This window comes from Bombina bombina, chromosome 1 (assembly GCF_027579735.1).
Source record: "Bombina bombina isolate aBomBom1 chromosome 1, aBomBom1.pri, whole genome shotgun sequence".
Classification (NCBI taxonomy): domain Eukaryota; kingdom Metazoa; phylum Chordata; class Amphibia; order Anura; family Bombinatoridae; genus Bombina; species Bombina bombina.
In genome coordinates this window covers 584,308,900-584,335,590 of record NC_069499.1, presented here as the reverse complement: position 1 = coordinate 584,335,590, position 26,691 = coordinate 584,308,900, and the positions used below count along the sequence as shown (strand labels likewise).

Genomic DNA, 26,691 nt, shown 5'->3' with positions numbered 1-26,691 from the left:
AACTATTCGGACAATCTTACCCATGATCCAAAAGGGTCAGTACATGACCACAGTGGATTTAAAGGATGCCTACCTTCATATACCGATTCACAAAGATCATTACCGGTATCTAAGGTTTGCCTTCCTAGACAGGCATTACCAGTTTGTAGCTCTTCCATTCGGGTTGGCTACGGCTCCAAGAATCTTCACAAAGGTTCTGGGCTCTCTTCTGGCGGTGCTAAGGCCACGAGGAATTTCGGTGGCTCCGTACCTAGACGACATTCTGATACAAGCGTCAAGCTTTCAAACTGCCAGGTCTCATACAGAGTTAGTACTGGCATTTCTAAGGTCGCATGGGTGGAAGGTGAATGTAGAGAAGAGTTCTCTCTTACCACTCACAAGGGTTCCCTTCTTGGGGACTCTTATAGACTCTGTAGAAATGAAGATTTACCTGACAGAAGACAGGTTAACAAAGCTTCAAAATGCTTGCCGTGTCCTTCATTCCATTCAACACCCGTCAGTGGCTCAATGCATGGAGGTAATCGGCTTAATGGTAGCGACAATGGACATAGTACCCTTTGCACGCCTACATCTCAGACCGCTGCAATTATGCATGCTAAGTCAGTGGAATGGGGATTACTCAGATTTGTCCCCTACTCTGAATCTGGATCAAGAGACCAGAAATTCTCTTCTATGGTGGCTTTCTCGGCCACATCTGTCCAGGGGGATGCCATTCAGCAGACCAGATTGGACAATTGTAACAACAGACGCCAGCCTACTAGGTTGGGGCGCTGTCTGGAATTCCCTGAAGGCTCAGGGATCATGGACTCAGGAGGAGAGTCTCCTTCCAATAAACATTCTGGAATTGAGAGCAGTTCTCAATGCCCTTCTGGCTTGGCCTCAGTTAACAACTCGGGGGTTCATCAGGTTTTAGTCGGACAACATCATGACTGTAGCTTACATCAACCATCAAGGAGGGACAAGAAGCTCCCTAGCGATGATGGAAGTATCAAAGATAATTCGCTGGGCAGAGTCTCACTCTTGCCACCTGTCAGCGATCCACATTCCTGGAGTGGAGAACTGGGAGGCGGATTTCCTAAGTCGTCAGACTTTTCATCCGGGGGAGTGGGAACTTCATCCGGAGGTCTTTGCCCAAATACTTCGACTTTGGGGCAAACCAGAGATAGATCTCATGGCGTCTCGCCAGAACGCCAAGCTTCCTTGTTACGGGTCCAGGTCCAGGGACCCGGGAGCGGTCCTGGTAGATGCTTTGACAGCACCTTGGACCTTCGGGATGGCTTATGTGTTTCCACCCTTTCCGATGCTTCCTCGATTGATTGCCAGGATCAAACAGGAGAGAGCATCGGTGATTCTAATAGTGCCTGCGTGGCCACGCAGGACCTGGTATGCAGATCTAGTGGACATGTCATCCTGTCCACCTTGGTCTCTGCCTCTGAGACAGGACCTTCTAATTCAGGGTCCTTTCAAACATCAAAATCTAATTTCTCTGAAGCTGACTGCCTGGAAATTGAACGCTTGATTTTATCAAAGCGTGGTTTTTCGGAGTCAGTTATTGATACCTTAATACAGGCTAGGAAGCCTGTTACCAGAAAGATTTACCATAAAATATGGCGTAAATACTTACATTGGTGCGAATCCAAGAGTTACTCATGGAGTAAAGTTAGGATTCCTAGGATATTGTCTTTTCTACAAGAAGGTTTAGAAAAGGGTTTATCTGCTAGTTCCTTAAAGGGACAGATCTCAGCTCTGTCCATTCTTTTACACAAGCGTCTGTCAGAAGTTCCAGACGTTCAGGCTTTTTGTCAGGCTTTGGCCAGGATTAAGCCTGTGTTTAAAACTGTTGCTCCACCATGGAGCTTAAATTTAGTTCTTAACGTTTTACAGGGTGTTCCGTTTGAACCCCTTCATTCCATTGATATCTAGCTGTTATCTTGGAAAGTTCTTTTTTTAATGGCTATTTCCTCGGCTCGTAGAGTCTCTGAGTTATCAGCCTTACATTGTGATTCTCCGTATCTGATTTTTCATTCAGATAAGGTTGTTCTGCGTACTAAACCTGGGTTCTTACCTAAGGTTGTCACTAACACAAATATTAATCAAGAGATTGTTGTGCCATCATTGTGTCCGAATCCTTCTTCAAAGAAGGAACGACTTCTGCACAATCTAGATGTAGTCCGTGCCCTGAAATTTTATTTACAGGCAACTAAAGATTTTCGCCAAACTTCTTCCCTGTTTGTCGTTTATTCTGGACAGAGGAGAGGTCAAAAAGCTTCTGCTACCTCTCTCTCTTTTTGGCTTCGTAGCATAATACGTTTAGCCTATGAGACTGCTGGACAGCAGCCTCCTGAAAGAATTACAGCTCATTCCACTAGAGCTGTGGCTTCCACTTGGGCCTTTAAGAATGAGGCCTCTGTTGAACAGATTTGCAAGGCTGCAACTTGGTCTTCTCTTCATACTTTTTCCAAATTTTACAAATTTGACACTTTTGCTTCTTCGGAGGCTGTTTTTGGGAGAAAGGTACTTCAGGCAGTGGTTCCTTCCGTATAAAGATCCTGCCTGTCCCTCCCGTCATCCGTGTACTTTTGCTTTGGTATTGGTATCCCAGAAGTAATGATGACCCGTGGACTGACCACACTTAACAGGAGAAAACATAATTTATGCTTACCTGATAAATTCCTTTCTCCTGTAGTGTGGTCAGTCCACGGCCCGCCCTGTTTTTTATGGCAGGTCTAAATTTTTAAATTATACTCCAGTCACCACTGCACCCTATAGTTCTCCTTTCTCGTTTGGTTCTTGGTCGAATGACTGGGTGTGACGTAGAGGGGAGGAGCTATATAGCAGCTCTGTTTGGGTGATCCTCTTGCACTTCCTGTTGGGGAGGAGTTAATATCCCAGAAGTAATGATGACCCGTGGACTGACCACACTACAGGAGAAAGGAATTTATCAGGTAAGCATAAATTATGTTTTTATAATATTTATACATGCAAAATTTCATATTTGTGGTCTGTTGGTGCAAAAAATTAGAACGTTTTGGAATCCTTTAATGGTACAGCATACCTTACTGTAGCAGGAACAGAAATCACTCTATTTGACAAATGCCTGTTATGACAATTAGGGAGATGGAGGGGTTTCCCTCCTCTGATTAATTCAAAGGGAATTTAAAGGGAAATTAAAGGGATGTTAAAAAGTAAATACATGCTAGACATGGTGATGTATTCAAAGCAAACATTAGCCTTAGCCTAGATGTATTCTTATAGTTATATTAGTTGTTTAAATATTGCAAACATAAGTGTAAAGGTGTAGATTTATCATAGTGCGAGCGGACATGATACGTATTTGATCGGGTTGATTTCTGTCCGCGTCCTCAGAGCAGGCGGACAAGTTATAGAGCAGCGGTGTTTGGACCGCTGCTTCATAACTGCTGTTTCCAGCGTGCCAGAAGGCTCACGCGAAAACAGGGGCATCAAGCTCCATATGGAGCTTGATAAATCGGCCCCTTAGTTTTTATAAAGTACTTTAATTTTTATAATGTAATGGATGCCGCCATGTTTGAACTACTTTTCTATGTATCTCTGTTTGTGCAAACTGAAGTGTGTGTAATCCCTTTTAGATTATCCTATGCTTTACACAGCCTTGTTTAAACATTCTCTTTTATTGCCTGTTTTATATCTGTCCCGTCTGCAGGAAAGATAGATAAGTGTCAACTTAAAGTGATGGTAAACTTGATCATTTTGAACATATTATGATATAAATCCAACCCCACTTTCATTCATGAATTTTTTTTCTTCTTCTGAATAAAAGTGTTTTTACTGCTAATCACTTCGATTCACTCCTACTGCTCCTCCTCCCAGTGCCATTTTTTTATTCAGTGACGTTTCTTCATCCGGCTAATTCATTTTCTGACCTTTAGGCGGCGGAGTCAGGGATCCGTAGGAAAAAAGAAAGGCATGCGCAATTGATCCGAGGGGCTTGCTGTGTAAGGAGTTGGCCACCTAAAGGCCAGGATATCAATTAGCAGAATGAAGAAACATCACTGAATAAAAAAAAAGTGTAGATCCGTGCCAGGAGGAGGAGCGGTAGGAGTAAATCGGAGCGATTAGCAGTAAGAACACTTTTATTTAGAAGGAAAAAAAATCATGAATGAAAGTGAGGTTAGATTTATATCATAGTTACACTGATAAGTTCAATAACGATCAAGTTTACCATCACTTTAAGTAAAAACATGACAGCACACATTACCTGTAGAAACCCAGTGGCATTTAGAAAAACAACAAATTTCAGAGTTAAATTACAGGAAAAGGAAACAAAATAAATAATGAAAGTTATTTAACCACACATAATAAAACATTTTGTATTACAATCTCATACTCCCTTTAACCCGAAATTTGACAGCAGATATTTCCCTCTTTTAAATGTGGGGCCGCATGTCCCATTAATGTGCAGGTGATCAGTATGTTGAATGCCTTACTCAAATAGACATAATAGTGGTGTTTAGTAAGACGTAGGGGTACATATAGTGGCCAATCACCTCTGATGCCCTGATTCTACAGAAACTCTTATCACCCCACTCACAATAAAAGTATATTAACCCCTTCATTACAGGGGTGTCGCTGCTATCACTCTATTTCAACAGAAATAGAGCCTTGGTTTTTACTTAACTGTCAAAACTATACATTTTTGTTAAGCATTTACACAGACAACCCAACCCAAGGGATTGATCTAGCCACCAATTCACCACCAAAAAAATGTTAACTTTTTCACAAACTTTGGATTTCTCACTGAAATTATTTACATACCACTTGTGCAATCATGACACAACAAATAGTTATAAAAGATTCTCGTGGATCCCCTTTGTTTAGATATAGCAGACATGCATGGCTTTACCATTGCCTTTTGGTAATTAGAAGGCTGCTAATTGCAGCTGCGCATCACACGTCTGATATTCTTGGCAGTGAAGGTGTTAATCAGGTATCTTGTAAGGTTAATTTTAGCTTTAGTGTAGAAATTCCCCTCCCACCTGACACTTCTCACCCCCTGATCCCTCCCCCAAATTTTGATTTTATATTTTCTGCAGTGTAGGATCCCCCCTTACCCTCCAGCCTCCCTGAACCCTCCCAAACAGCTCTCAAACCCCCCTCTAACTATCTGCCAGTATCTATAAAACACTTTTTTTAATAAATAATGTTTTTATTTTTTTGTTTGTTTATTTAAGTTTCTGTAGTGTAGTGGTCCCTCCCTTCCCACGATCGTTAGTTTGGGATCCACCCCCCACCCCACTTTTGTTTCTGTAGTGTAGCTCTCCATCCCTCCCTGTCCTTTTTTTTTTTCTAGGGCCATCCCACTCACTCCCGGACCACCCACCTGCACTTCCCGCACCAGCAGATGATTGTTACAGACAGTAACACACACAGTCTGTAACGATCATCTGTAACGATCTGGCATCTGCCTTCATATGGAACCGGAGCACCAATCGTGCTATGGTTCCATATGCTGGCAGATGCCTGGAGTTCAGGAACTCCAGCTCTTGGCTGTAACTTAACAGCCGAGATTGCTGGAGCTTCCTGAAGCTCCAACGTTTATATTTCTTGTGCAGTACAATAGCAGAGTGCCACACAATGGGTCATGAAACCCAACATTTTTCTTTTATAATTCAGATAGATCATACTATTTTAAACAACTTTCCGATTTACTTCTATTACGCAATTTGCTTAATTCTCTTGGTATCCATTGTTGAAGAAGCAGCAATGCACTACTGGGAGCTAGCTGAATTTATTGGGTGAGCCAATAACATGAGGCATATATATGCATCCACCAATCAGCAGCTCCTGAGTCTACCAAGAGAACAAAACAAATTAAATAATAGAAGTAAATGGAAAGTTGTTTAAAATCATAAAAGAAAAAAAGTACAGTTCTGAACTTGGCGTTTTATTTATACTCATTTTCTGCATAAATAGCAAAGCGATAATAAAATTAATAAATGTATTTACCTTCTAAAAAATCATACAGTGTGTGTATTTGGAATTAATTACTTGCATTCAGTTGTTTACTATGTATGTTACAAAAAACTTGAATGTTGGCTTTTTCCCATATCTTCTAACTAAAGTTATTTTCTAAAAGCAATTGGTTGACTGATAAAAACGACATATGATTTGTGTTGGTAATTCACACAAAATGCATTGAGATTTATGTTTAAATGGACAGTCAACACCAGAGTTTGTGTTGTTTTAAAAGATAGATAATCCCTTAATTACCAATTCCCCAGTTTTGCATAACCAACACAGTTATAATTATACACGTTTTATCTCTGTAATTACTTTGTATCTAAGCCTCAGCAGACTGCCCCCTTATTTCAGTTCTTTTGACAGACTTGCATTTTAGCCAATTAGAGCTGTCTCCATGGTAAATTTAAGTGCATGAGCTCAATGTTATCTATATGAAACACGTGAACTAATGCCATATAGTGGTGAAAAGCTATCCAAAATGCATTTAGATTAGAGGCGGCCTTCAAGGTTTAAGAAATTAGCATATGAACCGCCTAGGTTTAGCTTTCAACTAAGAATACCAAGAGAACAAAGCAAAATTGGTAATAAAAGTATACTGGAAAGTTGTTTAAAATTACATGCCCTATTTGAAACATGAAAGTTTTTTTGGACTTGACTGTCCCTTTAAATGTGATAAGTAAAAATGACTAAAACTGCTTCATAAGTAAATGGATCAGTAGGAAAGGAATTAAAATATTTTTTGGATTTATGGTACTTTTTAAACTATTATTATGAATAATATACAGAAGTTAATACATATAGCTTTAATTATACTTTCCTATGTAATTATACTATCCTAAGTTTAAAGTGTATAAAGATTTGTTCGTAATCAATAAATAATTATTTATTTTTTGTAATAATGTTAGCATGTCATAAAACTCATGTGAACTGTATCAACATTAGATCTAAACATGACCTTTCATAAGGTTAAGAACATATATAGCAAATACTTCCTTTAAACACACAATTCCCAGGAAAAAACACACCTCCGACCAATAAAGATTTCTTCCACAAGCTGACAGCATAGTCGTTCTTCTAGTCATAAACATTGGAAGAAATATATTGATTTAGTCTCATTTTATTTAAAAGTCCTCTGTGAGTACTTGTGATATACTGTACTTCATATTAAAACAAATCACCAACAGTTTTCAAGACCAATGGAAAGCCACCGTTTTTTAAACATTACTTTTTTAGCTTCCATTTCAATCCATGTGGGCTTGTCATTTGACCCCGCTAATACAACAGGTTAGGGACCAGAGCGCTACTGTAAAGCAAAAACCGCCTTAAAGTGGAACTTTCACTTCCCACTGTTTTTAAGAACTTGAAAACATTTGAACTAACATATATTAGGTGTGCACTAATGCTAAGTTTAGTTTAACGCTACGCTAGCACAGTACAGTACAGTATTTAATTAGTGTTCAATAAAAACTGAACTGTACCTGCAAAAGTGTGCCAATTACTGTAGTAAATTTTGCCAGACTACAACACTGAGACAAAGAGGGCACTGCAATGCTGTAAACAGACCAAACTGCGTATAACAAAATGGCGCCTTTCTTGCAGTCTTGTGATAAGTACAGTACAGTTTCAAAATCCGTGGAGGTTGGCCTTCAGCTTTGCATTAGCGTTGTATTAGCGAATCGCTCTAAAGCGGGGTATTTCTGTATTTAGATAGTTAAAAGTAATATATGTATATATTCTATGTCTAGGTTTGTCCACTAATATCAGAATAAAAATGTAGTCCTAGATTACAAGTGGAGTGCAAAATTGCGATTTCACGAGCGCGATATTTGCACTCCACTCATAATACCAGCGCACGCAAATGTGCGCTGGTATTAGAGGTTAAGCGCAATGTGAACGCGACCTAGCGTTCGCATTGCATAGAAGCTTTGTGCTCACGAGAGCATGCTTCCATAGGCTTCAATGGGAGCCTCGTTGTCATGCTGATAGTCACGGCAGAGAACCTAGCACCGCAAAGGGGCAGCAAAGTTTAAATATATTTGTATATGAATATATACATATATATTAACACATATATTAGGGCTTCCAAATTCTATAGAAAAACACAAAGCGCAAACAGACTCAAGTGTGGATTGATAAAACAAACACACCACACTATAATATTGCACTTACAGTGTAAAATATTTAATAGGGCGTTTGTTACAAAACTTCAATGACCAGGATGAATCGTCCATAAGCAGATGAGGTAAATATTAGTCCTTAAGACAAAACTGTAGTGTACATTTCACCTCTTGAGAAAGACCGCACGTTGGTGGTTGAAACGCGTTGAGGCTTACTTTGTACTCCCTGAGGACCCGTAGTGCTCCATAGTGACGTCACCGGCATACTTTGTACACCCTGTAACCCCCATAACACCCCCTTTGTAACCTACATAAGCCCCATCAGCTCCCATTGTAACCCCTCACCCCCTGTAACCCCCATAAGCCCCCCTCTGTAACCTACATATGCCCCATCAGCTCCCACTGTAACCCGCACCCCCTATAAGCCCCCCTCTGTAACCTACTTAAGTCCCATCAGCTTCCACTGTAACCCCCCAATAAGCACCCCCTTTAACATCATAAGCACCGCCTGTAACCACCATCAGTCCCCATCCCACATAAGTCCAATCGCACCCCCCTCCCTGTAACCCGCATCAGCCACAGCACTCCCCGGTAAGTCGGCCCCCCTCCCTGTAACCCGCATCAGCCACAGCGCACCCCGTTAAGTCGGCCCCCCTCCCTGTAATCCGCATCAGCCACAGCGCTCCCTGGTAAGTCGGCTCAATGTTGCAAGGCGAGCACGGCAAGTTGACGGCCCTCCTGTACATCATAGGTGACGTCAAATGGGGCGGGGCTAAAAATCACGGTGATTAATTGCGGTTTAAAAACGCATCCACGATTAATCCTGCAGCCCTAACAAATGTATGTATATAAGCATATACGTATATATTTCAAGTTTGGTACACAGTTCCCATAGACTGCAATGTAAAGGCACTCAGTGCCGTTGTTTTTTTAACACCCCCACATCCGCTCACTTTAACCCCTTATAACTGGTTTGTGCAGTTATATTTAATTAAAAAAAGATGCTCATATTTTTTTATTTTCTAAATGATATGTATACTTTATTTTGGGGAAAATGGGGGACATTTTTTGAATTAACCAGAGGTCTAACTTCGGGTAATTCACTGGGGCCGATTTATCATGGCCCGTATTGTGCCTAATGTACCTGTTTGCGCACGAGCCTTCAGGCTCGCCGGAAACAGGAGTTAGGAAGCAGCGATCATAAGACTGCTGCTTCTTAACTCGTCCGCTGCCTCTGAGGCTGCGGACATCAATCCGCCCGATCGTATTGATTGACACCCCAAAATCTGTAGGGGGCGGCATTGCACAAGCAATTCACCACAACTGCTAGTGCAATGATAAATGCCGAAAGCGTATGCTTTCTGAAATTGCGACATATATACACGTTATGCAGTACTATGGGCTTCATACCGCATGACGTATGTATATATACGTCATTTTGGGTTAAGGAGTTAATAAAAAGTTAAAAATAGCTATTCAACTTGATAACCAAAAATAATTATTAGAAAATTAATTTATGATTGCTATCAATTACTGTTACTTTTAATGCAATATTTATTATAACATTAAGCACAGTGCACCCAGACAAGTCCCAAGCGGTATTTCTACTGTGTGTTTAACCCCATTGCAGGAGTTAAACACATAGTACTTCAGTGTCGATAGTCTTAAAATGACATTCTCTAAAGGATTATTGGTTGAAAGCACAATGACGTTAAATCATTTCCAGTTTTGATTATTAATATTTCAGCAGTGCACATTTATTAGGAGCATGCCCTATGTTTCCCCATCACTGCATATGCTCAAATAGCTGTAGATATGATGCACACCCATAATGCAGTATGCTTCTGTATGCATACAAATGACTAGTACACAGTAGAACATACCACTAATACAGCAATAGATTATTTAAAGCATTTTGCTAACATTTGTATTGCAAAACATATTTAAACAATAATTAAAGTGTATTTACATTTTGAAGACTAATGTGTTTGAATGTCGCTTTTATCATCAATATTGAACGAGTGAGTTAGCCACCATGCTTTTCTATCTCACTGACCAACTGAAATATCCCCAAAAAGACTGAGCTTATTTAGTGTCTATAAGGGTTTAAAGCAATTCTACTTAAAGGGATACTAAACCCAATTTCTTTTAAAAGATACGATGAGTCCACGGATTTCATCCTTACTTGTGGGATATCGTCTCCTGGTCAGCAGGAGGAGGCAAAGAGCACCACAGCAGAGCTGTATATATAGCTCCTCCCTTCCCTCCCACTCCAGCCATTCTCTTTGCCTGTGTTAGTGATAGGATGAGGTGAAGTGATGTGTTAGTTTAGATTCTTCAATCAAGAGTTTATTATTTTTAAAATGGTACCAGTGAGTGCTATTTTACTATAGGGTGTAGCCGTATTCCTTGTCAGCCTCTAGAGTAGAGCTACAGGTGGCTTTAAAGCAATGGGAACTGGTGGGACTTAACCCTCACTGCGCCTCCCATATTAGTGCTGTCCTTCTGATGATGGTCTTAGCAGATATTAACTAAGGCCTACAGGAGAGAGAAGACCTCTTGATCCTGTGAGACGTGTCATGCTGTCGCTCAGCATAGAGGTAAGTGCAGTCTGTATTTTTCTAGGCCACTTGCTATCTCAAAAATGGCTGTACTTTTATCTGTTGTGGAAAACATAGGCTCTCTGGGAAGGGCTTTCCTGGTTAACAGAGTGTGGGGTTGTCATGTGGCATGTCAACAAACACTATAGTTTAATATTTTCACAAGTCTGAATTTTATATAATGGACTCTTACTGTGAGGGCTCCCTAAAGGTCACTGCCTAATGTGTACTGGGGACAGACGCTGGGGATATGTTACCGGAGACTCCGGTTCATGGCTGTGTGTTTTTTTTGTGGCACTTTGTTAGACTTTTTAATTGCGACAAACACATGTCTGTTACGGCTGGCTAAAGCTATTCAGGGTTACGGCGCTCCTTCTCGGATGGCTTAAGTGACGTCCACGAGGCTTCCTTTGGTGTGCTGGGGCTTGGAAAATAGCTACGCAGCGTACATTTACTTCTGGAAAGCCCCGACTGTCTGTAGGAGCTATCGCTAGTGACGCCACGACCGCATGGTTGCGAGCTAAGCAGGCGGTCTTGGGCGTTGTAGGATCGATCCCGACTTGTGCCTGAGAGTGATCGTGGACCGTGAGGCAGGTAGGCACCTCAGCAGAGCTGTTGAGGCGAGGTGCTGCTTGTTTACATGTTAGAAATCGTCTAGCTGATTCGCACTAAAAACTAAACAGATTGTTAGACGGTTTATTTTTAAAAGCCACAATATTTTGTCAGGATCTTATATACTGCAAATATTTGTTTGTACTGTTATGCACTGTACATTTTGGCCATAAATTGTGAAACGATATAATTTAAAGGGACAAGACCAATTTTTTGCTTGTTTTTCTGTTATCATGGATTCTGATAGTAACCTCCTGTTCCTTTTTGCCCTTCCTGCATTGAGAGGGCTTTACACTATAGAGACCAAATTTTTTTTGACAAATTTTTTGCCTAAGGTGGATGCTTCTTGAGTCTACGGATGAGATGCAGAGTATGCCGCAACTTTCTCCCCAAGCGTCACAGCCCCTAATGCCCGCTCAAGCGGGACCATGTAAGCCTGTTACTAGGAAAATTTACCATAAGATATGGCATAAATATCTTTATTGGTGTGAATTCAAGGGCTACTCATGGAGTAGGGTTAGGATTCCCAGGATTTTGTCTTTTCTTCAAGAAGGATTGGAGAAAGGGTTGTTCGCAAGTTCCTTAAAAGGACAGATTTCTGCTTTGCCTTTTTTGTTACACTAGCGTCTGGCTGATGTTCCAGATGTCCAATCTTTTTGTCAGGATCTGACTAGAATCAAGCCTGTATTTATACCAATTGCTCCTCCTTGGAGTTTGAATTTAGTTCTTAAAGTTCTTCAAGGGGTTCCGTTTGAACCTATGCATTCCATAGATATTAAGTTATTATTTTGGAAAGTTTTATTTTTGGTTGCTATTTCTTCTGCTCGAAGAGTATCTGAGCTTTCGGCATTACAATGTGATTCCCCTTATCTTATTTTCCATTTGGATAAGGTGGTTTTACGAACCAAACCCGGTTTTCTTCCTAAGGATGTTTCAAATAAAAGTATTAATCAGGAAATTATTGTTCCTTCCTTGTGTCCTAATCCTTCTTCTAAAAAGGAGCGGCTGTTACATAATTTGGACGTGGTCCGTGCTTTGAAGTTTTACTTACAGGCAACTAAGGATTTTCATCAATCGTCTTCCTTGTTTGTTGTTTTTTTCTGGGAAACGTAGGGGTCAGAAAGCTATGACTACCTCTCTTTCTTTTTGGCTGAAGAGTATCATCCGTTTTGCATATGAGACTGCTGGATAGCAGCCTCCTGCACAAATTACGGCTTATTTCACTAGGGCTGTGGCTTCCTCATGGGCATTCAAAAATGATGCTTCTGTTGAACAGGTTTGAAAAGCTGCAACTTGGTCGTCTCTTCACACTTTTACCAAATTTTACAAATTTGATACTTTTGCCTCGTCTGAGGCTGTTTTTGGGAGGAAAGTTCTTCAAGCAGTGGTGCCTTCCGTTTAGGTTCCCTGTCTTGTCCCTCCCTTTTCATCCGTGTACTATAGCTTTGGTATTGTATCCCACAAGTTAGAATGAAATCCGTTGACTCATCGTATCTTTTAAAAGAAAAGGAAATTTATTCTTACCTGATAAAATTTGTTTCTTTTAAGATACGATGAGTCCACGGCCCACCCTGTTTTTATGAAACAGGTCTTTATTTTTGTTAAACTTCAGTCACCTCTGCACCTTGGCTTTTCCTTTCTCTTCCTAACTTTGGTCAAATGACTGGAGTGGGAGGGAAGGGAGGAGCTATATATACAGCTCTGCTGTTGTGCTCTTTGCCTCCTCCTGCTGACCAGGAGGCGATATCCCACAAGTAAGGATGAAATCCATGGACTCATCGTATCTTAAAAGAAACAAATTTAACAGGTAAGAATAAATTTCCTTTTTTTTCCTTTAATGATTCAGATAGAGCATGCAATTTAAAGCAACTTTCTAATTTACTCCCATTATCAATTTCTCTTTGTTCCCTTGTTTAATATTGTCTGTACCTTTATTAGTCATAGTATTTTCAATTTCACCATTATATTATGTTAATTTGGCCCTTGAGGTGTTGCAAGCATAAAACATTTTTAAATGAAGGGTGATACTGTACACCACTGTTTTACAATTAGGCACGCCATGCTTATTACATTGAATGTGTATGTTTACTATATATGCAGACATATAGAATCACTGGTTTCATTTCACTGATATGCATTGAGCAAAAAGTCTCAGGTCTGAAGAATTAACCATCCAATCCCCAGAGCAGACTTCATACTCCTCACCAGTGGTCCTTCCAATGCCAGATTTTGTGAGGGGCCCAGCAGTGAAACAGTTCATTAGTGAACCACACCCTGCAGTTAGCAAACACTTCACAATGCAAACAGATGGGTATGGTTATATTATTAACCGTTTCACTGCTGGGCCCGCTCACAAAATGTGGCCTAAGAGGGATCACTGCTCCTCACTCATATTTTCTCCTGTCTCTTCAACAGGGACCTGAAGCACAAGGTGGAAAAAGAGAGCAGCAAGAGAGAGCTTTTGTCCAGCCAGCGGCACCTAAATCAGTCGCACTGCATTAACTGCCTGCAGCCCTTCCAGTTCCTGCTCAACAGCAAACGGCCCTGCTTAGACTGCCAGTTCCATGTGTGTAAGAACTGCAGCCGCTACAACAAGAAGGAGCAGGGCTGGGTGTGTGACACATGCAGGGTGACAAGGTGGGTGTGTGACACATGCAGGGTGACAAGGTTGGTGTTTGATACATGCAGGGTGACAAAGTGTGTGTGTGAGACACATGCAGGGTGACATGGTGAGTGTGTGACACATGCAGGGTGACAAGGTGTGTGTTTGGGATACATGCAGTGTGACAAGGTGTGTGTGTGACACATGCAGGGTGACAAGGTGAGTGTGTGACACATGCAGGGTGACAAGGTGGGTGTGTGACACATGCAGGGTGACAAGGTGAGTGTGTGACACATGTAGGGTGACAAGGTGGGTGTTTGTGATACATGCGGAGTGACAAGGTGGGTGTGTGACACATGCAGGGTGACAAGGTTGGTGTTTGATACATGCAGGGTGACAAGGTGGGTGTGTGACACATGCAGGGTGACAAGGTGAGTGTGTGACACATGCAGGGTGACAAGGTGTGTGTTTGTGATACATGCAGTGTGACAAGGTGGGTGTGTGACACATGCAGGGTGACAAGGTGAGTGTGTGACACATGCAGGGTGACAAGGTGGGTGTTTGTGATACATGCGGAGTGACAAGGTGGGTGTGTGACACATGCAGGGTGACAAGGTGAGTGTGTGACACATGCAGGGTGACAAGGTGTGTGTTTGTGATACATGCGGAGTGACAAGGTGAGCATGTGATACATGCAGGGTGACAAGGTGAGTGTTTGTGATACATGCAGAGTGACAAGGTGTGTGAGTGATACATGCAGGGTGACAAGGTGTGTGTTTGTGATACACACAGGGTGACAAGGTGAGTGTTTGTGATACATGCAGAGTGACAAGGTGGGTGAGTGATACATGCAGGGTGACAAGGTGTGTGTTTGTGATACATGCGGAGTGACAAGGTGAGTGTGTGATACATGCAGGGTGACACGGTGAGTGTGTGATACATGCAGGGTGACAAGGTGGGTGAGTGATACATGCAGGGTGACAAGGTGTGTGTTTGTGATACATGCGGAGTGACAAGGTGGGTGTGTGACACATGCAGGGTGACAAGGTTGGTGTTTGATACATGCAGGGTGACAAGGTGGGTGTGTGACACATGCAGGGTGACAAGGTGTGTGTTTGTGATGCACACAGGGTGACAAGGTGAGTGTTTGTGATACATGCAGAGTGACAGGGTGGGTGAGTGATACATGCAGGGTGACAAGGTGTGTGTTTGTGATACATGCGGAGTGACAAGGTGAGTGTGTGATACATGCAGGGTGACAAGGTGAGTGTGTGATACACGCAGGGTGACAAGGAGAGTGTGTGATACATGCAGGGTGACAAGGTGAGTGTGTGATACATGCAGGGTGACAAGGTGAGCGTATGATACACGCAGGATGACAAGGTGGGTGTGTGATACATGCAGGGTGACAAGTTGAGTGTTTGTGATACATGCAGTTTGACAAGGTGAGTGTGTGATACATGCAGGGTGACAAGGTGAGTGTGTGATACACGCAGGGTGACAAGGTGAGTGTGTGATACATGCAGGGTGACAAGGTGGGTGTGTGACATATGCTGGTTGCAAGTTTAGTGTGTGTTGCAGCATGACCCATACAGAATTTGCAGGGCAATAAGACTTTAGAGTAAGTGTAGTTTGACAAGACAGGTATTTGACAAACTTTGACAAGGCAGGCAAAGGGTGTTAGAAGTTTAGTTTCTATTTTAATTAAGGTGACATTAAATTAATTTTTCTATATGCATAGTTTATATCATATTGAACACCTAAATACATTTAAAACTGTTGTCACACAAAAGCAATGTATTATAGCAAAAGCAACCAAAATAAATGCTAAATATATATTTAAATTATATTTCTCCAACATTGGTGTGTCCGGTCCACGGCGTCATCCTTACTTGTGGGATATTCTCTTCCCCAACAGGAAATGACAAAGAGTCCCAGCAAAGCTGGTCACATGATCCCTCCTTGGCTCCGCCCACCCCAGTCATTCTCTTTGCCGTTGCACAGGCAACATCTCCACGGAGATGGTTAAGAGTTTTTTGGTGTTTAAATGTAGTTTTTATTCTTCTATCAAGTGTTTGTTATTTTAAAATAGTGCTGGTATGTACTATTTACTCTGAAACAGAAAAGGATGAAGATTTCTGTTTGTAAGAGGAAGATGATTTTAGCAGACAGTAACTAAAATCGATTGCTGTTTCCACATAGGACTGTTGAGATGAAGTAACTTCAGTTGGGGGAAACAGTTAGCAGACTTTTCTGCTTAAGGTATGACTAGCCATATTTCTAACAAGACTGTGTAATGCTGGAAGGCTGTCATTTCCCCTCATGGGGACCAGTGAGCCATTTTCTTAGTCAAACAAACAGAATAAAGGGCTTATTATGGGCTAAAAAACTGGTACACATTTTTATGGGCTAAATCGATTGCTTTATTTGTGCATATTATTCAGATTTAGGCTAACAATTGGCATTTATAATCTTGGGGAACGCTTATAAAACGGCAGGCACTGTATTGGACACCTTTTTCAGTCAGGGGGCCTTTCTAGTCATAGACTGAGCCTCATTTTCGCGCCATTAATGCACAGTTGTTTTTTGAGAGCAGGGCATGCAGATGCATGTGTGAGGATCTAAGAATCTCTGAAAAAGCTTTTAGAAGGCGTCATTTGGTATCGTATTCCCCTCAGGGCTTGGTTGGGTCTTAGCAAAGACTATATCTGGGACTGTATAGGGGTTAAATTGAAAAACGGCTCCGGTTCCGTTATTTTAAGGGTTAAAGCTCTGAAATTTGGTGTGCAATACTTTTAAGGCTTTAAGACACTGTGGTGAAACTTTGGTAATTTTTGAACAATTCCTTCATACTTTTTCACATATTCAGTAATAAAGTGTTTTCTGTTTGAAATTTAAAGTGACAGTAACGGTTTTATTTTAAAACGTTTTTTGTGCTTTGTTGACAAGTTTAAGCCTGTTTAACATGTCTGTACCTTCAGATAAGCTATGTTCTATATGTATGAAAGCCAATGTGTCTCCCCATTTAAATTTATGTGATAATTGTGCCATAGCGTCCAAACAAAGTAAGGACAGTACTGCCACAGATAATGATATTGCCCAAGATGATTCCTCAAATGAGGGGAGTAAACATGATACTACATCATCTCCTACTGAGTCTACACCAGTTTTGCCCATGCAGCAGGCCCCTAGTACATCTAGTGCGCCAATACTTATTACCATGCAACAATTAACGGCTGTAATGGATAACTCCATAGCAAATCTTTTATCCAAAATGCCTACTTATCAGAGAAAGCGCGATTGCTCTGTTTTAAACACTGAAGAGCAAGAGGACGCTGATGATAATTGTTCTGTCATACCCTCACACCAATCTGAAGGGGCCATGAGGGAGGTTTTGTCTGAGGGAGAAATTTCAGATTCAGGAAAAATTTCTCATCAAGCTGAACCTGATGTTGTGACATTTAAATTTAAATTAGAACATCTCCGCGCACTGCTTAAGGAGGTGTTATCTACTCTGGATGATTGTGACAATTTGGTCATTCCAGAGAAATTATGCAAGATGGACAGGTTCCTAGAGGTTCCGGTGCCCCCCGACGCTTTTCCTATACCCAAGCGGATGGCGGATATAGTAAATAAAGAGTGGGAAAAGCCCGGCATACCTTTTGTTCCTCCCCCTATATTTAAGAAATTATTTCCTATGGTCGACCCCAGAAAGGACTTATGGCAGACAGTCCCCAAGGTCGAGGGGGCAGTTTCTACTCTAAACAAGCGCACTACTATTCCTATCGAAGATAGTTGTGCTTTCAAAGATCCTATGGATAAAAAATTGGAAGGTTTGCTTAAAAAGATTTTTGTACAGCAAGGCTACCTTCTACAACCAATTTCATGCATTGTTCCTGTCACTACGGCAGCGTGGTTCTGGTTCGAAGAACTAGAAAAGTCGCTCAGTAGAGAAACTCCATATGAGGAGGTTATGGACAGAGTTCACGCACTTAAATTGGCTAACTCTTTTATTTTAGATGCCGCTTTGCAATTAGCAAAATTAGCGGCGAAAAATTCAGGGTTTGCTATCGTGGCGCGCAGAGCGCTTTGGCTAAAGTCTTGGTCAGCGGATGTGTCATCCAAGACAAAATTGCTTAACATTCCTTTCAAAGGTAAAACTTTATTTGGACCTGATTTGAAAGAGATTATTTCAGACATCACTGGGGGAAAGGGCCACGCTCTTCCACAGGATAGGTCTTTTAAGGCTAAAAATAAGCCTAATTTTCGTCCCTTTCGCAGAAATGGACCAGCCTCTAATTCTGCATCCTCTAAGCAAGAGGGTAATGCCTCACAACCCAAACCAGCCTGGAAACCAATGCAAGGCTGGAACAAGGGTAAGCAGGCCAAGAAGCCTGCCACTGCTAACAAAACAGCATGAAGGAGTAGCCCCCGATCCGGGACCGGATCTGGTGGGGGGCAGACTCTCTCTCTTTGCTCAGGCTTGGGCAAGAGATGTTCAGGATCCTTGGGCGCTAGAAATAGTTTCTCAAGGTTATCTCCTGGAATTCAAGGAACTACCCCCAAGGGGAAGGTTCCACAAGTCTCCCTTATCCTCAAACCAAATAAAGAGACAGGCATTCTTACATTGTGTAGAAGACCTGTTAAAGATGGGAGTGATACACCCAGTTCCAATAAAGGAACAAGGAATGGGATTTTATTCCAATCTGTTCGTAGTTCCCAAAAAAGAGGGAGCGTTCAGACCAATTTTGGATTTGAAGATCCTAAACAAATTTCTCAGGGTACCATCGTTCAAAATGGAAACTATTCGAACGATTCTACCCACCATCCAGGAAAGTCAATTTATGACTACCATGGATCTCAAGATGCGTACCTACATATTCCTATCCACAAAGAACATCATCAGTTCCTAAGGTTCGCTTTTCTGGACAAACATTACCAGTTTGTGGCTCTTCCATTCGGATTAGCCACTGCTCCAAGGATTTTCACAAAGGTGCTAGGGTCCCTTCTAGCGGTTCTAAGACCAAGGGGCATTGCAGTAGTACCTTACTTGGACGACATTCTAATACAAGCGTCGTCCATGTCAAAAGCAAAGGCTCATACGGACATCGTTCTAGCCTTTCTCACATCTCACGGATGGAAGGTGAACAAAGAAAAGAGTTCTCTGTCCCCGTCAACAAGAGTTCCCTTCTTGGGAACAATAATAGATTCCTTAGAAATGAGGATTTTTCTGACAGAGGTCAGAAAATCAAAACTTCTAAGCTCTTGTCAAATGCTTCATTCTGTTCCTCGTCCTTCCATAGCGCAGTGCATGGAAGTAATAGGATTGATGGTTGCAACAATGGACATAGTTCCTTTTGCACGAATTCATCTAAGACCATTACAACTGTGCATGCTCAAACAGTGGAATGGGGATTATACAGACTTGTCTCCAATGATTCAAGTAGATCAAAAGACCAGAGATTCACTCCGTTGGTGGCTGACCCTGGACCATCTGTCCCAGGGAATGAGCTTCCGCAGGCCAGAGGGGGTCATTGTCACGACCGACGCCAGCCTAGTGGGCTGGGGTGCGGTCTGGGAATCCCTGAAAGCTCAGGGTCTATGGTCTCGGGAAGAGTCTCTTCTCCCGATAAACATTCTGGAACTGAGAGCGATATTCAATGCTCTCAGAGCTTGGCCTCAACTAGCAAAGGCCAAATTCATAAGGTTCCAATCAGACAACATGACGACTGTTGCTTATATCAATCATCAAGGGGGAACAAAGAGTTCCCTGGCGATGAAAGAAGTGACCAAAATAATTCAATGGGCGGAGGATCACTCCTGCCACTTGTCTGCGATCCACATCCCAGGAGTGGAAAATTGGGAAGCGGATTTTCTGAGTCGTCAGACATTTCATCCGGGGGAGTGGGAACTCCATCCGGAAATCTTTGCCCAAATAACTCAATTATGGGGCATTCCAGACATGGATCTGATGGCGTCTCATCAGAACTTCAAGGTTCCTTGCTACGGGTCCAGATCCAGGGATCCCAAGGCGACTCTAGTAGATGCACTAGTAGCACCTTGGACTTTCAACCTAGCTTATGTATTCCCACCGTTTCCTCTCATTCCCAGGCTGGTAGCCAGGATCAATCAGGAGAGGGCCTCTGTGATCTTGATAGCTCCTGCGTGGCCACGCAGGACTTGGTATGCAGACCTGGTGAATATGTCATCGGCTCCACCATGGAAGCTACCTTTGAGACAGGACCTTCTTGTTCAAGGTCCATTCGAACATCCAAATCTGGTCTCCCTCCAACTGACGGCTTGGAGATTGAACGCTTGATTCTATCAAAGCGTGGGTTTTCAGATTCTGTGATAGATACTCTGGTTCAGGCCAGAAAACCGGTAACTAGAAAGATTTACCATAAAATATGGAAAAGATATATCTGTTGGTGTGAATCCAAAGGATTCCCATGGAATAAGATAAAAATTCCTAAGATTCTCTCCTTTCTACAAGAAGGTTTGGAGAAAGGATTATCTGCAAGTTCTCTAAAGGGACAGATCTCTGCTTTATCTGTCTTACTACACAAAAGACTGGCAGCTGTGCCAGATGTTCAAGCATTTGTTCAGGCTCTGGTTAGGATCAAGCCTGTTTACAGACCTTTGACTCCTCCCTGGAGTCTAAATCTAGTTCTTTCAGTTCTTCAAGGGGTTTCGTTTGAACCCTTACATTCCATAGATATTAAGTTACTATCTTGGAAAGTTTTGTTTTTGGTTGCAATTTCTTCTGCTAGAAGAGTTTCAGAGTTATCTGCTCTGCAGTGTTCTCCTCCTTATCTGGTGTTCCATGCAGATAAGGTGGTTTTGCGTACTAAGCCTGGTTTTCTTCCTAAAGTTGTTTCTAACAAATATATTAACCAGGAGATAGTTGTACCTTCTTTGTGTCCGAATCCAGTTTCAAAGAAGGAACGTTTGTTACACAATTTGGACGTTGTCCGTGCTCTAAAGTTCTATTTAGAGGCTACTAAAGATTTCAGACAAACATCTTCCTTGTTTGTTGTTTATTCTGGTAAAAGGAGAGGTCAAAAAGCGACTTCTACCTCTCTTTCCTTTTGGCTTAAAAGCATCATCCGATTGGCTTATGAGACTGCCGGACGGCAGCCTCCTGAAAGAATCACAGCTCACTCCACTAGGGCTGTGGCTTCCACATGGGCCTTCAAGAACGAGGCTTCTGTTGTCCAGATATGTAAGGCAGCGACTTGGTCTTCACTGCACACTTTTGCCAAATTTTACAAATTTGATACTTTTGCTTCTTCGGAGGCTATTTTTGGGAGAAAGGTTTTGCAAGCTGTGGTTCCTTCCGTTTAGGTGACCTGATTTGCTCCCTCCCTTCATCCGTGTCCTAAAGCTTTGGTATTGGTTCCCACAAGTAAGGATGACGCCGTGGACCGGACACACCAATGTTGGAGAAAACAGAATTTATGCTTACCTGATAAATTACTTTCTCCAACGGTGTGTCCGGTCCACGGCCCGCCCTGGTTTTTTAATCAGGTCTGATGAATTATTTTCTCTAACTACAGTCACCACGGTATCATATGGTTTCTCCTATATATATTTCCTCCTGTCCATCGGTCGAATGACTGGGGTGGGCGGAGCCAAGGAGGGATCATGTGACCAGCTTTGCTGGGACTCTTTGCCATTTCCTGTTGGGGAAGAGAATATCCCACAAGTAAGGATGACGCCGTGGACCGGACACACCGTTGGAGAAAGTAATTTATCAGGTAAGCATAAATTCTGTTTTCTTTACTGTGCATGATTAAACATTTTGGCCTAGATTTAGAGTTTGGCGGTAGCCGTCAAAACCAGCGTTAGAGGCTCCTAACGCTGGTTTTTACCGCCCGCTGGTATTTGGAGTCAGTCAGGAAAGGGTCTAACGCTCACTTTGCAGCCGCGACTTTTCCATACCGCAGATCCCCCTACGCCATTTGCGTATCCTATCTTTTCAATGGGATCTTCCTAACGTCGGTATTTAGAGTCTTGGCTGAAGTGAGCGTTCGAAATCTAACGACAAAACTCCAGCCGCAGAAAAAAGTCAGTAGTTAAGAGCTTTCTGTGCTAACGCCGTTTTATAAAGCTCTTAACTACTGTGCTCTAAAGTACACTAACACCCATAAACTACCTATGTACCCCTAAACAGAGGCCCCCCCCCACATCGCCGCCACTCTATTAAAAATTTTTAACCCCTAATCTGCCGCTCCGTACACCGCCGCCACCTACGTTATCCCTATGTACCCCTAATCTGCTGCCCCTAATACCGCCGACCCCTATATTATATTTATTAACCCCTAATCTGCCGCCCCCAACGTCGCCGCCACCTACCTACACTTATTAACCCCTAATCTGCCGACCGGACCGCGCCCCTACTATAATAAATGTATTAACCCCTAATCCGCCTCACTCCCGCCTCAATAACCCTATAATAAATAGTATTAACCCCAAATCTGCCCTCCCTAACATTGCCGACACCTAACTTCAAGCATTAACCCCTAATCTGCCGACCGGAGCTCACCGCTACTCTAATAAATTTTTTAACCCCTAAAGCTAATTCTAACCCTAACCCTAACACCCCCCTAAGTTAAATATAATTTTTATCTAACAAAATAAATGAACTCTTATTAAATAAATTATTCATATTTAAAGCTAAATACTTACCTGTAAAATAAACCCTAATATAGCTACAATATAAATAATAATTATATTGTAGCTATTTTAGGATTAATATTTATTTTACAGGCAACTTTGTATTTATTTTAACCAGGTACAATAGCTTTTAAATAGTTAATAACTATTTAATAGCTACCTAGTTAAAATAATTACAAAATTACCTGTAAAATAAATCCTAACCTAAGTTACAATTAAACCTAACACTACACTATCAATAAATTAATTAAATAAAATACCTACAATTATCTACAATTAAACCTAAAAGTACACTATCAATAAATTAATTAAATACAATACCTACAAATAAATACAATGAAATAAACTAACTAAAGTACAAAAAATAAAAAAATATTTACAAACATTAGAAAAATATTACAACAATTTTAAACTAATTACACCTACTCTAAGCCCCCTAATAAAATAAGAAAGACCCCCAAAATAAAAAAAATGCCCTACTCTATTCTAAAATTAAAATAGAAAAGCTGTTTTACCTTACCAGCCCTGAAAAGGGCCCTTTGCGGGGCATGCCCCAAAGAATTCAGCTCTTTTGCCTGTAAAAAAAAACATACAATACCTCCCCCAACATTACAACCCAACACCCACATACCCCTAATCTAACCCAAACCCCCCTTAAATAAACCTAACACTAAGCCCCTGAAGATCTCCCTACCTTGTCTTCACCACGCCGGGTTCACTGATCGATCCAGAAGAGCTCCTCCGATGTCTTGATCCAAGCCCAAGCGGGGGGCTGAAGATGTCCATGATCCGACTGAAGTCTTCATCCAAGCGGGAGCTGAAGAGGTCCATGATCCGGCTGAAGTCTTCTAATCAAGCGGCATCTTCAATCTTCTTTCTTCCGGATCCATGTTCATCCCACCGACGCGGAACATCCATCTTCACCGATCACTTCCCGACGAATGACGGTTCCTTTAAGGGACGTCATCCAAGATGGCGTCCCTCGAATTCCGATTGGCTGATAGGATGCTATCAGCCAACCGGAATTAAGGTAGGAAAATTCTGATTGGCTGATGGAATCAGCCAATCAGAATAAAGTTCAATCCGATTGGCTGATCCGATCAGCCAATCAGATTGAGCTCGCATTCTATTGGCTTAGACGAACAGCCAATAGAATGCGAGCTCAATCTGATTGGCTGATCGGATCAGCCAATCGGATTGAACTTGATTCTGATTGGCTGATTCCATCAGCCAATCAGAATTTTCCTACCTTAATTCCGGTTGGCTGATAGAATCCTATCAGCCAATCGGAATTCGAGGGACGCCATCTTGGATGACGTCCCTTAAAGGAACCGTCATTCGTCGGGAAGTGATCGGTGAAGATGGATGTTCCGCGTCGGTGGGATGAACATGGATCCGGAAGAAAGAAGATTGAAGATGCCGCTTGATAGAAGACTTCAGCCGGATCATGGACCTCTTCAGCTCCCGCTTGGATGAAGACTTCAGCCGGATCATGGACATCTTCAGCCCCCGCTTGGGCTTGGATCAAGACATCGGAGGCTCTTCTGGATCGATCGGTGAACCCGGCGTGGCGAAGATAAGGTAGGAAGATCTTCAGGGGCTTAGTGTTTGGTTTATTTAAGGGGGGTTTGGGTTAGATTAGGGGTATGTGGGTGGTGGGTTGTAATGTTGGGGGGGGGTATTGTATGTTTTTTTTTACAGGCAAAAGAGCTGAATTCTTTGGGGCATGCCCCGCAAAGGGCCCTTTTCAGGGCTGGTAAGGTAAAAGAGCTTTTCTATTTTAATTTTAGAATAGGGTAGGGCATTTTTTTATTTTGGGAGTCGTTCTTATTTTATTAGGGGGCTTAGAGTAGGTGTAATTAGTTTAACATTGTTGTAATATTTTTCTAATGTTTGTAAATATTTTTTTTTTTTTGTAACTTAGTTCTTTTTTATTTTTTGTACTTTAGTTAGTTTATTTCATTGTATTTATTTGTAGGTATTGTATTTCATTAATTTATTGATAGTGTAGTGTTAGGTTTAATTGTAGATAATTGTAGGTATTTTATTTAATTTATTTATTGATAGTGTAGTGTTAGGTTTAATTGTAACTTAGGTTAGGATTTATTTTACAGGTAATTTTGTAATTATTTTAACTAGGTAACTATTAAATAGTTATTAACTATTTAATAGCTATTGTACCTGGTTAAAATAATTACAAAGTTGCCTGTAAAATAAATATTAATCCTAAAATAGCTACAATATAATTATAATTTATATTGTAGCTATATTAGGGTTTATTTTACAGGTAAGTATTTAGCTTTAAATAGGAATAATTTATTTAATAAGAGTTAATTTATTTTGTTAGATTTAAATTATATTTAACTTAGGGGGGTGTTAGGGTTAGACTTAGCTTTAGGGGTTAATACATTTATTAGAGTAGCGGTGAGATCCGGTCGGCAGATTAGGGGTTAATTATTGTAGGTAGGTGGAGGCGACGTTGGGGGCGGCAGATTAGGGGTTAATAAATATAACATAGGGGTCGGCGGTGTTAGGGGCAGCAGATTAGGGGTACATAGGGATAACGTAGGTTGCGGCGGTGTACGGAGCGGCAGATTAGGGGTTAATAATAATATCCAGGGGTCAGCGATAGCAGGGGCGGCAGATTAGGGGTTAATAAGTGTAAGGTTAGGGGTGTTTAGACTCGGGGTACATGTTAGGGTGTTAGGTGCAGACATAGGAAGTGTTTTCCCATAGGAAACAATGGGGCTGCGTTAGGAGCTGAACGCTGCTTTTTTGCAGGTGTTAGGTTTTTTTTCAGCTCAAACTGCCCCATTGTTTTCTATGGGGGAATCATGCACGAGCATGTTTTTGAAGCATGCCGCGTCCGTAAGCAACGCTGGTATTTAGAGTTGCAGTGGCGGTAAATATGCTCTACGCTCCCTTTTTGGAGCCTAACGCAGCCCTTCTGTGAACTCTAAATACCAGCGGTATTTAAAAGGTGCGGGGGGAAAAAAGCATGCGTAGCTAACGCACCCCTTTGGCCGCAGAACTCTAAAACTAGCCGTCAGTATTTCATATCCCTTTATGATTGTGCAGTCTCTCATGCACTGTTTAGAAACCTTTGCTAGATAACATAAACTATTTTGACCTTCTGGAGTGCATATTTTACATTGTGCTGATTCCCACTAAATTCTAGTTAAAGGTACAATAACGCCTTAAAATTACTTTTCTGATTTCTTGCTTTACAAATAACATATCATTCCAATCTAAAGAAAATCTTGTTTGCTTCAATTGTTTTTCAATAGTCAAACTCCACCCACCACTTGCTTTATTTGGAGGAACTAACATGGTCTGCAAAAAGGCTAGCCACAGTCATTATGTTAGTATACACGGCATTGTTTTGCAAATATCTGCTAAATCCAATTACAGAGCAATATATAGCAGAATTAACCTTGAAAAGTAATTTCCAGTGTTGAGAATTAGAAAATCTACACTTTCAGATCTAAATTACTTGAAAATGGGCTAAATAAATAAAGTATATTGCAAAGTTGATTTAGCAACATAACTAAACATTTTATATAACAATCTCAAGGTGTTCACTGTCCCTTTAAAGGCGTGTAACCTGAATGATGCCAGAAATGTTATCTTTCATTTACAAGTATTTATACCTTGTTGTAGAACACACTGGGGGCTAGATTTATCATTAGCCAAATGTACCAATCGGTTACAGGTTTGTTTATTTGATCCTGCAACTGATATGTATGAAGCAGCATTTTAAACCGCTAGTTCACAAACCCTAACCCAACTTAGAGTTGCAGAAAAAAAATCACCCTGGATTCATTCGACAAGGGTGATTAACAGGCCCTATTCTCACACAGTTGGTTGCTTGAGGGTAGAGGGTCAGTATTGCACGAGTAAATGGTTAATATAGGGTGCAAATTCGCTCCATAATTTGAGATAAAATGTAGACAAGTTCACAACATGATGGCAAATTGATAAATCTAACCCTGACAGGGCACTTGGTTCTTAGCCAAAGCATGGACACTAAAGTGTTGATATAGTAGAGTTCCTAAACTTATTATTTGCAATACCAGCCTTATCT

General features: G+C 41.5%; 1 protein-coding gene across 5 annotated transcripts in view; it reads left to right on the top strand.

The window, feature by feature from the left end:
* Window positions 1-26,691, top strand: part of MLPH (melanophilin) — a 196,267-nt gene that overhangs the window by 62,738 nt on the left and 106,838 nt on the right. For all 5 annotated transcript variants that reach the window (XM_053698853.1, XM_053698856.1, XM_053698855.1 and 2 more), the window contains one exon: window positions 13,745-13,966. In XM_053698853.1, coding sequence (XP_053554828.1) covers window positions 13,745-13,966 — 222 coding nt within the window. The remainder of the gene's footprint in view (window positions 1-13,744; window positions 13,967-26,691) is intronic.